The sequence below is a fragment of the Oncorhynchus gorbuscha genome, linkage group LG15 (genome assembly GCF_021184085.1).
Source record: "Oncorhynchus gorbuscha isolate QuinsamMale2020 ecotype Even-year linkage group LG15, OgorEven_v1.0, whole genome shotgun sequence".
NCBI classification, from domain to species: domain Eukaryota; kingdom Metazoa; phylum Chordata; class Actinopteri; order Salmoniformes; family Salmonidae; genus Oncorhynchus; species Oncorhynchus gorbuscha.
In genome coordinates, this window is record NC_060187.1 from 77,906,311 (window position 1) to 77,919,418 (window position 13,108).

A 13,108-nucleotide genomic window follows, 5' to 3' on the forward strand; every position below is an offset into this window, starting at 1 on the left:
TCACTTTCAACCTCTCTCCTCTCCTCTCTCCTCTCCTCCTCTCCTCTCCTTCCCTGCCTGGTGTGTGAGGAGGGCTGTGTGGACCTATGGCCATGTCCTTGTCAGGTCAGTCTATAGAGTCTGAACACACCACATTTTGCACATTCTCATGCCTGAAGCCAAGACACAGTTCTCACAGAAGTAACTTGTGTGGGTGTGTTTTTGTCTGTCTACTCAAGTGACTGTGTCTAAGGAGTTGAGTTCTATCTATGTCAGAGTAACCGAATGGCAAGTCTTGTTATAACACAAGACTGGGTCTGTGGATCTGGCTTTGTACAGTTGGTGTCTCAAAAAACATTCTGAATAAGAACACCCAATCGTTTTAGTTCTCTAAATGAAGCTACCCCGCCAGCCTTGTCTTACGTACAGAAATCCAGTCTGTCTGGCCGTGGTAGGGACAAGTATATATGTAGCCCTGTGTCTTTTGATTTAACATGAAACAGCCCACCTTGTATATTCTAGTGTAGCACCCTAGGTGGTACACTAGAGGTGCTGTCCTATGGTCCGAATATTGATTACTTGGAAACGATTGATGTGTGTGTCTCTGACAATCTCAGTGTTGTTTTAAAAATGCTTCCTCCTACTCCTCCTAAACATGTGTTTGTCGCCACTCGCTTTCACATCATTATCTCCACAACTCCTAGTAAGTTCCTCTACCAAAGCCTTCTGATCCTCTACTACTCCTGTTATTTGTCGTCACAACGATGATTTTCTGGAAAGCTTCAATGATATATGTGAGGCTACTTTAGACTCAGTGGCACCAGTTAAAACCAGAAATAAAGTGCCGGCCAGCGTCTCACCACGATTAAATGACCACACATCTGCTTTCAAAAGTGAACTTGGAAAGGCTGAATGTAAATGGAAGACCTGTAAACTTCAGGTATTCTATGAGATAATGAAGGAGCTGATGAGAAATGATAATGAAAATGTTAGATCCCAGATTGACAGTAGCTGACTCCATACCAGCATTGCTGGCCAGGAGCCACTTGAGGCCAACTACTTTGAGACTGTCTACTGCTTCCTTTTTCTCCTTTGGGCAAATATCCTTTGAGTGCCTCCTTGATACTGTAGGTCACATGAAGACCTCCTCCCTCCTCTTGGACATGATCCCTGCTAGATCACGCCTACTGTTGGGTTGGCCCTTACATCCTGCCTATTGTAAGTAGCTCACGGACTTCTGGCTCCTTTTCAGCCTATTTTAAAACGGATCTGGTCCAACCTCTCCTTAAAGAGCCCAATATAGACCCCTCCTCACTGAGTAATTATAGACTTATCTCTTAACTTTTTCTCCAAGATTTTTGAAAAAGTGGTTGGTGGCTTACTTGAGTATGAACAACTTATTTGAAAAATTCAGTCTGGCTTCCGCTCATTTCACAGCACAGAAGCTGATTTATTAAAAGTCAGTGATGACTTTCTGTTGGCTGCCGATCCTGGCAAATGCTCTACCCTAGTGCTCTACCCTAGTGCTCTACCCTAGTGCTCTACCCTAGTTCTCTACCCTAGTGCTCTACCCTAGTGCTCTACCCTAGTTCTCTACCCTAGTGCTCTACCCTAGTTCTCTACCCTAGTTCTTTTGGATCTCAGTGCCGTGTTTGATACTATTGATCATCATTTTCTTGTCACGCGGCTGTAGAAGTAGATGGGAATCTCCGGCGTTGCCCTCGATTGGTTCAGGTCATATTTATGTGACAAATATTTCACAGTGAACATACTGTGGTTCAGTATCGTCCCCAGCACCTATTCACCCGCAGGGGTCAATTCTGGGGTCAAACACATTCAGTGACTTTTGTCCATTTATGATGACCTATTATTTTTAAAGCAATGAGTATGTGCAATAACAATTATAAAATGAAAGGACACATTTATAGTTCATTTAAAAAATGATGAATTCCATTACTGCCTATGCGGTCGCTGGCTTGAAAGGTCGCTGGTTTGAATCACCAAGCTGACTACTATAGGGGAAAAAAGTAGATGTGGCCTTGAGCAAGGCACTTAAACCTAATAATGGCTGATCCCTGGCCGTGAACACACTCTCCGAGGGTTGTTCAAAAAAATATATATATATAATTCATATGTGGATGAAACACACATGTACATGTGTGAAATAGTACAAATGTAAACACCCATGTAATTACAATCATTTCTTCTGATAATAAATGTCCCATTAGGTCAATAAAGACTTGTTGGAACCAGGGAGGGGCATCAGGGATCTTTTCTTTCTGCTCTCTATAGGAATATAAAACAACCAATTAGTACAGTCTGAACCCTTAGGCCTTTGGCCCACATGCCTCTACAAGCAAAACACACAACAACTTGTACCTAAATATCACAGTGAAGGAAATAACCCAGAACTAGCGCAACATGTTCTCCAACACAGCGCGACATGCCATGACCCATGAACAGCATGAACATGTTCTCCAACACAGCGCGACATGCCATGACCCATGAACAGCATGAACATGTTCTCCAACACAGCGCGACATGCCATGACCCATGACACATGAACATGTTATCCAACACAGCGCGACATGCCATGACCCATGACACATGAACATGTTATCCAACACAGCGCGACATGCCATGACCCATGAACATGTTCTCCAACACAGCGCGACATGCCATGACCCATGACACATGAACATGTTCTCCAACACAGCGCGACATGCCATGACCCATGACACATGAACATGTTCTCCAACACAGCGCGACATGCCATGACCCATGACACATGAACATGTTCTCCAACACAGCGCGACATGCCATGACCCATGACACATGAACATGTTCTCCAACACAGTGCGACATGCCATGACCCATGAACAGCATGAACATGTTCTCCAACACAGCGCGACATGCCATGACCCATGACACATGAACATGTTCTCCAACACAGCGCGACATGCCATGACCCATGACACATGAACATGTTCTCCAACACAGCGCGACATGCCATGACCCATGAACAGCATGAACATGTTCTCCAACACAGCGCGACATGCCATGACCCATGACACATGAACATGTTCTCCAACACAGCGCGACATGCCATGACCCATGACACATGAACATGTTCTCCAACACAGCGCGACATGCCATGACCCATGACACATGAACATGTTCTCCAACACAGCGCGACATGCCATGACCCATGACACATGAACATGTTCACCAACACAGCGCGACATGCCATGACCCATGAACAGCATGAACATGTTATCCAACACAGCGCGACATGCCATGACCCATGACACATGAACATGTTCTCCAACACAGTGCGACATGCCATGACCCATGAACAGCATGAACATGTTCTCCAACACAGCGCGACATGCCATGACCCATGACACATGAACATGTTCTCCAACACAGTGCGACATGCCATGACCCATGAACAGCATGAACATGTTCTCCAACACAGTGCGACATGCCATGACCCATGAACAGCATGAACATGTTATCCAACACAGCGCGACATGCCATGACCCATGAACAGCATGAACATGTTATCCAACACAGCGCGACATGCCATGACCCATGACACATGAACATGTTATCCAACACAGCGCGACATGCCATGACCCATGACACATGAACATGTTATCCAACACAGCGCGACATGCCATGACCCATGACACATGAACATGTTATCCAACACAGCGCGACATGCCATGACCCATGACACATGAACATGTTCTCCAACACAGTGCGACATGCCATGACCCATGAACAGCATGAACATGTTCTCCAACACAGCGCGACATGCCATGACCCATGACACATGAACATGTTATCCAACACAGCGCGACATGCCATGACCCATGACACATGAACATGTTCTCCAACACAGTGCGACATGCCATGACCCATGAACAGCATGAACATGTTCTCCAACACAGCACGACATGCCATGACCCATGACACATGAACATGTTATCCAACACAGCGCGACATGCCATGACCCATGAACAGCATGAACATGTTCTCCAACACAGCGCGACATGCCATGACCCATGACACATGAACATGTTATCCAACACAGCGCGACATGCCATGACCCATGACACATGAACATGTTCTCCAACACAGCGCGACATGCCATGACCCATGACACATGAACATGTTATCCAACACAGCGCGACATGCCATGACCCATGACACATGAACATGTTCTCCAACACAGCGCGACATGCCATGACCCATGACACATGAACATGTTATCCAACACAGCGCGACATGCCATGACCCATGACACATGAACATGTTCTCCAACACAGCGCGACATGCCATGACCCATGAACAGCATGAACATGTTATCCAACACAGCGCGACATGCCATGACCCATGACACATGAACATGTTATCCAACACAGCGCGACATGCCATGACCCATGACACATGAACATGTTCTCCAACACAGCGCGACATGCCATGACCCATGACACATGAACATGTTCTCCAACACAGCGCGACATGCCATGACCCATGACACATGAACATGTTATCCAACACAGCGCGACATGCCATGACCCATGACACATGAACATGTTCTCCAACACAGCGCGACATGCCATGACCCATGACACATGAACATGTTCTCCAACACAGCGCGACATGCCATGACCCATGAACAGCATGAACATGTTATCCAACACAGCGTGACATGCCATGACCCATGAACAGCATGAACATGTTATCCAACACAGCGCGACATGCCATGACCCATGACACATGAACATGTTATCCAACACAGCGCGACATGCCATGACCCATGAACAGCATGAACATGTTCTCCAACACAGCGCGACATGCCATGACCCATGACACATGAACATGTTCTCCAACACAGCGCGACATGCCATGACCCATGACACATGAACATGTTATCCAACACAGCGCGACATGCCATGACCCATGAACAGCATGAACATGTTCTCCAACACAGCGCGACATGCCATGACCCATGACACATGAACATGTTATCCAACACAGCGCGACATGCCATGACCCATGAACAGCATGAACATGTTCTCCAACACAGCGCGACATGCCATGACCCATGACACATGAACATGTTATCCAACACAGCGCGACATGCCATGACCCATGACACATGAACATGTTCTCCAACACAGCGTGACATACCATGACCCATGACACATGAACATGTTCTCCAACACAGCGCGACATGCCATGACCCATGAACAGCATGAACATGTTATCCAACACAGCGCGACATGCCATGACCCATGAACAGCATGAACATGTTCTCCAACACAGCGCGACATGCCATGACCCATGACACATGAACATGTTCTCCAACACAGCGCGACATGCCATGACCCATGACACATGAACATGTTATCCAACACAGCGCGACATGCCATGACCCATGAACAGCATGAACATGTTCTCCAACACAGCGCGACATGCCATGACCCATGACACATGAACATGTTATCCAACACAGACATGCCATGACATGCCATGACCCATGACACATGAACATGTTCTCCAACACAGCGTGACATACCATGACCCATGACACATGAACATGTTCTCCAACACAGCGCGACATGCCATGACCCATGACACATGAACATGTTATCCAACACAGCGCGACATGCCATGACCCATGACACATGAACATGTTCTCCAACACAGCGCGACATGCCATGACCCATGACACATGAACATGTTCTCCAACACAGCGCGACATGCCATGACCCATGAACAGCATGAACATGTTATCCAACACAGCGCGACATACCATGACCCATGAACAGCATGAACATGTTATCCAACACAGCACGACATGCCATGACCCATGACCCATGAACAGCATGAACATGTTCTCCAACACAGCGCGACATGCCATGACCCATGAACAGCATGAACATGTTCTCCAACACAGCGCGACATGCCATGACCCATGACCCATGAACAGCATGAACATGTTATCCAACACAGCGCGACATGCCATGACCCATGAACAGCATGAACATGTTCTCCAACACAGCGCGACATGCCATGACCCATGAACAGCATGAACATGTTCTCCAACACAGCGCGACATGCCATGACCCATGACACATGAACAGCATGTTCAACAGCACAATAGCAGTCATGCCACCCAGCACTAATATTTTTGTCACAGGTGTTGGAATTTAGGGTGGTGACGAGCCAATGACCTGGGCATAGTTGAACTACCACGACCCCATGTGAACACGCACTGCTCTTGGCCTCCGCTGCACAGCTTAATGTCAGAGAGGTGAAGTAAAGGTCGTTCTATAAATAGAATCAGACGGTCTACTCCTCGGTGGATGGTATACACTGGTGATACTGTGTACTGTACTTGACCCTGCTTAATATCACACCACATGATCACACAGTCATCATAGGTCATACTGTAGTCCATGGCAGGCTAATATAAAGGCCAACTTCTCCCTTAATTTAGGTTTTTCATGTAGGCCTACAGATTTCTGTAAGAAAACATTTCCTTTGTGTCTGATAATTCACTGTTCAGTTGGTTAGTTATGTTCAGATTTGTGTAGTGCTTTTGAGAAAATCAGAGGAAGCCAAAAGTAGTTTTGAATACTAAAGAGGAGCCATGGACTCAAAGAGAGTACAAGAAGAATCCTGCTATAGGCTATGTGTCAATATACAGTGTCCTCTGTCATTATTGGGACAGTGAAGCATTTTGTCTTATTTTCTTGGATTTGAAATCAAACAATGACTATGAGATTAAAGTGCAGCTTTAATTTGAGGGTTTCATCCGTTTAGAAATTACAGCACTTTTGTCCATAGACCCCCCCCCCATTTTTGGGGAGCAAATGTCTTGGGACAGATCATGTGTATTAAAGTAATACCAAGATAATTGTGCTTCTGTAATTTTATTACTCATCGTGATTCACGATTCATTCAGGATTCTCCGTAATCATGTTAGTATCCACATTAATGTAGAAGTGTTTAGAAACTTATTCTATTTTTATTTACATTAAAAGTGAATCCAAAATTACACAATACATTATGTATCATTAGTTTCTATTGGGCACAAAATAATCTGAAACTCAACCAAAACAAACTGCAAATGCATCCAACAAATTTGTAGAGTCACAAGCTTTGCTGCTATGAATACGAGACCAAATACTAAACTTGTACTGCTTTAATAGAGCAATCCTACAACCCTGGTGTTGCCAGCACTGTTCATGCTCCGACTAACTTGAGTTATCTGAAATATCTTTATATTTGACCTCTGGTAAAACATGCATCAGGAATGTGTACACCTGGGTTCATATGCTGCTGAATTATCATCAGTCTCATAATGTCCATTAACAGAGTCCAGCACTAAGTCTGGAGTCTGGAATGCACATCGGTTTGGACCTTGGAACATGACAGACTAATTCAGACTGACCTCTTGTGGTTTACTTTAGGGACTGCATCCAGACTTTTAACCTCTTATGTGACAAACACACTAATGACTCTAGAGCCCCCAATCTCAACTCTGGACCTCAAAGCCAGTTCCATTGCATTTTTGAATTGTCCCCCTAATCAGGGACTGGTTTAGACCTGGGGCACCATGTGTGTGCAATTAATTACCAGGTAGAACAGAAAACCAGCAGGCTCCAGCCTTCTTAGGGTCAGAGTTGAGTACCCCTGCTCTAGAGACTCTCAGTATCCATCTCCCAACCTCTAATGCACTCTATTGACCCTGGTGAAATGCCCTCTTTCCCCAACCCAGAACTGTCCCTGGTGAAATGCCCTCTTTCCCCAACCCAGAACTGACCCTGGTGACATGCCCTCTTTCTCCAACCCAGAACTGACCCTGGTGAAATGCCCTCTTTCCCCAACCCAGAACTGACCCCAGTGAAATGCCCTCTTTCCCCAACCCATAACTGACCCCAGTGAAATGCCCTCTTTCCCCAACCCATAACTGTCCCTGGTGACATGCCCTCTTTCCCCAACCCAGAACTGGCCCTGGTGAAATGCCCTCTTTCCCCAACCCAGAACTGGCCCTGGTGACATGCACTCTTTCCCCAACCCAGAACTGGCCCTGGTGAAATGCCCTCTTTCCCCAACCCAGAACTGGCCCTGGTGACATGCACTCTTTCCCCAACCCAGAACTGACCCTGGTGAAATGCCCTCTTTCCCCAACCCAGAACTGGCCCTGGTGACATGCCCTCTTTCCCCAATCCAGAACTGACCCTGGTGACATGCCCTCTTTCCCCAACCCATAACTGACCCTGGTGACATGCCCTCTTTCCCCAACCCAGAATTGACCCTGGTGAAATGCCCTCTTTCTCCAACCCAGAACTGACCCTGGTGAAATGCCCTCTTTCTCCAACCCAGAACTGACCCTGGTGAAATGCCCTCTTTCTCCAACCTAGAACTGTATTTAAAGAGAGAAGATGATGTTCTGTTTGGGAAGTACTTGTCATGTAGACAAGAGTTAACTCCCTTCTATAAGTGAGATACTAACAACATAGTAAATTCAGTTTGGAAGCATCAGTGGTAGCTTGATTAGCGTAGCTCCAAGCCCTAATTGGTCCTCCCACACAACCCCACCATTTAATGCAGGCATTTCATTTAGCTCTGAGGAAGACATGTACCTTCTCTCTCCCTCAGCTGCCTGTGGCAGATTGAATAAAACCGACCATGGAAACAGAGGTATTAATATCTGCTGTGAGAAATTGAACCTTCAAATTGAATGGAAATGCATGAATATGTAGATGACGCATGCCAATGTGAAATGAACAAATGGAGTCGAGGATTTGAGGATGAATCTGCCACTGGAAGGTGTCAGGACTTTAATAGAACACAATACAATGTGGTTCAGTGTACATTTATTCATGCCAAATGTATGTCTAAACAATACAACGTGGTTCAGTGTACATTTATTCATGCCAAATGTATGTCTAAACAATACAACGTGGTTCAGTGTACATTTATTCATGCCAAATGTATGTCTAAACAATACAACGTGGTTCAGTGTACATTTATTCATGCCAAATGTATGTCTAAACAATACAACGTGGTTCAGTGTACATTTATTCATGCCAAATGTATGTCTAAACAATACAACGTGGTTCAGTGTACATTTATTCATGCCAAATGTATGTCAAATCAATAGCAGAGAGAAGAAACATTTGACTTGAATTATATTACATTTTTTTCAAATATTTATTTCCATTAAACATGCCATACCACAACTATTCCTGCAGGATTAACAAGGACAATATTAGTCAAGAAAGACAACACTTTTAAATACTTAGTTTTAAATAAAGTGCAGGTTTACTGTCAAAACAACACTCAGAGACTTAAAATAGAATAACAGCTTGATGTAAACATAACTCTGATACTTTCAAGATTCAAATGAATAGATGTACAATATAAGTACAGCCAACCCCTTCCAACAGCCAGGAGACATACAGAGTAACTTTCTTTAAGCTCGATGGAACCACATTAGCAATACAGCAAGTACACTACAGCTACGCTACATGTAGACCTCCTTTGTACTCACATTAATATCCTTGTATTCACCACATGTGTGTAAATGACTGTGTGCTGTGTAGCAGCCTACTGTGTGTTCGTCCTCATATCCCCTGAGGGGCGTCAGTCCCTTCCTCTCTCTCCACTAGCAGCCCAGTCCACTCATTGACCCGATCCTGTCCAGTTTGAGCCCGAAGCATCCTCTGTTCCACCCCCTCCTCGACCGGTCCGTCACAGCTCTTTTCTGATTGGCCAGGGTCCCCTTCAGGAGGCGGAGCCAGGTGCTGTCACCCTGTGCTGGTATGTCAGCCCATTTGGGGTACTCAGCGACTTTGACCCCGGAAGTAAAAGCAGAGGGCTCCTCTGGTTGGCTGCTCACCAGGTTCTCCAGGTCATCCAGGGTCAGGTCGTTGTAGCGATCCAGAAACTGCTCAACAAACTAGGCAGGAACAACAAATATGCTGTTATTATTACTACCCAGAAAAGTCACGAGAGCTCCGTAAAAAAGTTATTGATGATCCATTTCTGCCCCCAATCCAAATATACCCTCTACTCCCCATCTCCCACTCGCTCCACAGCTACCCCTACACTCCCCCTCCTCCATCCCCAGCTACCCCTACACTCCCCCTCCTTCTCCCATCTGTCCCACTCTCCTTTGTCCCACTCTCCCCAGCTACCCCTACACTCCCCTCCTTCTCCATCCCCCTCTGTCCCACTCTCCCCCTCCCTAAGTTTCCACTCCCCCTCCATCTCCCCTCTGTTCCACTCTCCCCAGATCCCCCTACTACACTCCCTCTCCTTCTCCATCCCCCTCTGTCCCACTCTCCCCCTCCTTCCCCATCTCCCCTCTGTCCCACTCCCTAAGTTTCCACTCCCCCCTCCTTCTCCATCCCCATCTCCCCTCTTCTTACTATTCTCCTCCCACTATCCCTCTCCCTTCTCCCTCCTTACCTGGATGGCATCAGGTGAGGGGTGCAGGGTGCGCCCCTCTGTGTGCCCCAGGGGTGCTATCAGGAGCAGAGCAGCACAGAGCAGAGCTGGGTACAGCATGGCAGCAGTGAGTAGAGGGAGGGCAGGAAGAGTAATGCAGGAGACTGGCTGGACACGACTACACTGACACTGCAATGACAACAGGATTCTGTAAAAACAGAGAGGAATTCATATTAATATGCCACTATAGATAATACAGTGACTATTGATACAACTATAATACATCTCTAAAACCATACTGAAAAATGTTTATGACTACACATCACACAGAGCAATGACCACGACTCTACTGACCATAAAGATACATCCATGATCATGCTTTATGATGACATTTAATACTCTGATGTTAATAATCAAATACATGAGAATAACTTTTCGCCAAGGGAGAAATTGCCTTGTACACACAATATACTGCTGTATGAAAATCTGAGACGAGGTAGAAAGTGACATTATGTCTGTGAGATGAGTAGTAATTTTCATTGAATATCTTACAAAACATCAGATCTACAAATGAGCCCGATTCCTCTATAACAAATCAGTACATTGTACTTCCTGGTGCTTCAAGATCAAATAGACATGGATGCATGTAAGTATTTACTCAGGAATAATAATTACTGCATGATAATAACGTACCAAATAAAACATTCATTGTATACAATAAAATATGCAGCAATACCTACTTTTTGGTACAAATTCCATCTTCCTCTGTATCTAATCAACCTGAAAGTACAGGTGCATAACCTCTCACCCTTTCGCTAAACGAACAAATAAAGAATGCATGAAATAACTCACACCGTCTTCTTCTCTTGTCTCCGATGCTGTGGGTCACTGTGTGCTCTCACAGGCTGGTTGCATCTCTTTCTCTCAGTCTTTCCCTCTCTATCAGCTACCTCTCACTGTTTGGCACCTGCTGAAAGCATCACTATCTCACGCTTTGCCCCTCCCTTTCGCCTCTTCCCTCTCTCTCACTGATGTTATTGAAAGGATGTGTTTGCCTCTTGCGTTTGTGTTCGCTTGGCAGTGGTTTAATGTTAGTGTATCAGCTGGGATGATGCGGTGGGTTTATAGCAGCAAATATCCTCCCTCCGGCCCCCTCCATCTCCCCTCCCCTACTTCATCACTGGGATGATGTCATGGCAGTAGGAGTGTTTGTCATCACCAAGGTGACTAGAGGTTGCCAGTGGCCACACATCTCCCTTGCTTGGAACACAATGATGTCACGGGAGGACACCTGTCAGGGTCAAAGGGCAAATAGAAACATGACAAGAGCACCCAACGGGTACAGTGGCTGGGTAGGACCAATTTTTTAAACTGGAACTACTGTAGGAGGTCGTCCTCCATCGGTCTGGTAATCCCACCACCCCATCAGTGTACAGTGGGGAAAACAAGTATTTGATACACTGCCGCTTTTGCAGGTTTTCCTACTTACAAAGCATGTAGAGGTCTGTAATTTTTTAATCATAGAGACGGAATCTAAAACAAAAATCATGTATGATTTTTAAGTAATTAATTTGCATTTTATTGCATGACAAGTATTTGAAAAAAAAAGCAGAACTTAATATTTGGTACAGAAACATTTGTTTGCAATTACAGAGATCATACGTTTCCTGTAGTTCTTGACCAGGTTTGCACACACTGTAGCAGGGATTTTGGCCCACTCCTCCATACAGACCTTCTCCAGATCCTTCAGGTTTCGGGGCTGTCGCTGGGCAATACGGACTTTCAGCTTCCTCCAAAGACTTTCTATTGGGTTCAGGTCTGAAGACTGGCTAGGCCACTCCAGGACCTTGAGATGCTTCTTACGGAGCCACTCCTTAGCTGCCCTGGCTGTGTGTTTCGGGTCATTGTCATGCTGGAAGACCCAGCCACGACCCATCTTCAATGCTCTTACTGAGGGAAGGAGGTTGTTGGCCAAGATCTCGCGATACATGGCCCCATCCATCCTCCCCTCAATAAAGTGCAGTCGTCCTGTCCCCTTTGCAGAAAAGCATCCCCAAAGAATCGTTTCCACCTCCATGCTTCACGGTTGGGATGGCGTTCTTGGGGTTGTACTCATCCTTCTTCTTCCAAACACGGCGAGTTAAGTTGAGAAAAAAATAGAGCTAATCAGACCACACGACCTTCTCCCATTCCTCTTCTGGGCCATCCAGACGGTCATTGGCAAACTTCAGACGGGCCTGGACATGCACTGGCTTGAGCAGAGGAACCTTGCGTGCGCTGCAGGATTTTAATCCATGGTGGCATAGTGTGTTACTAATGGTTTTCTTTGAGACTGTGGTCCCAGCTCTCTTCAGGTCACTGACCAGGTCCTGCCGTGTAGTTCTGGGCTGATCCCTCACCTTCCTCATGATCATTGATGCCCCACAAGGTGAGACCTTGCATGTAGCCCCAGACGGAGGGCGATTGACCGTCGTCTTGAACTTCTTCCATTTTCTAATAATTGCGCCAACAGTTGTTGCCTTCTCACCAAGCTGTTTGCCTATTGTCCTGTAGCCCATCCCAGCCTTGTGCAGGTCTACAATTTTATCCCTGATGTCCTTACACAGCTCTCTGGTCTTGGCCATTGTGGAGAGGTTGGAGTATGTTTGATTGA

At 46.0% G+C, this 13,108-nt stretch overlaps 1 protein-coding gene across 2 annotated transcripts; it reads right to left on the bottom strand.

Annotated features, from left to right (window-relative positions):
* Positions 1-8,867: 8,867 nt before the first annotated feature.
* LOC123998112 (C-type natriuretic peptide 1-like) lies at positions 8,868-11,558 on the bottom strand. Of its 2 annotated transcripts, none has more exons than XM_046303034.1 (3): positions 11,310-11,558; positions 10,477-10,663; positions 8,868-9,964 (listed from the first exon to the last, which is right to left on the bottom strand). In XM_046303034.1, exons 2-3 carry the CDS (start codon positions 10,573-10,575, stop codon positions 9,671-9,673), a joined length of 393 nt encoding a protein of 130 aa, XP_046158990.1. In that variant the 5' UTR covers positions 10,576-10,663; positions 11,310-11,558; the 3' UTR covers positions 8,868-9,670. The 2 variants fall into 2 exon arrangements, with proteins under 2 accessions (XP_046158990.1, XP_046158989.1); XM_046303033.1 differs by having other exon boundaries at positions 11,196-11,558.
* Positions 11,559-13,108: the final 1,550 nt, after the last annotated feature.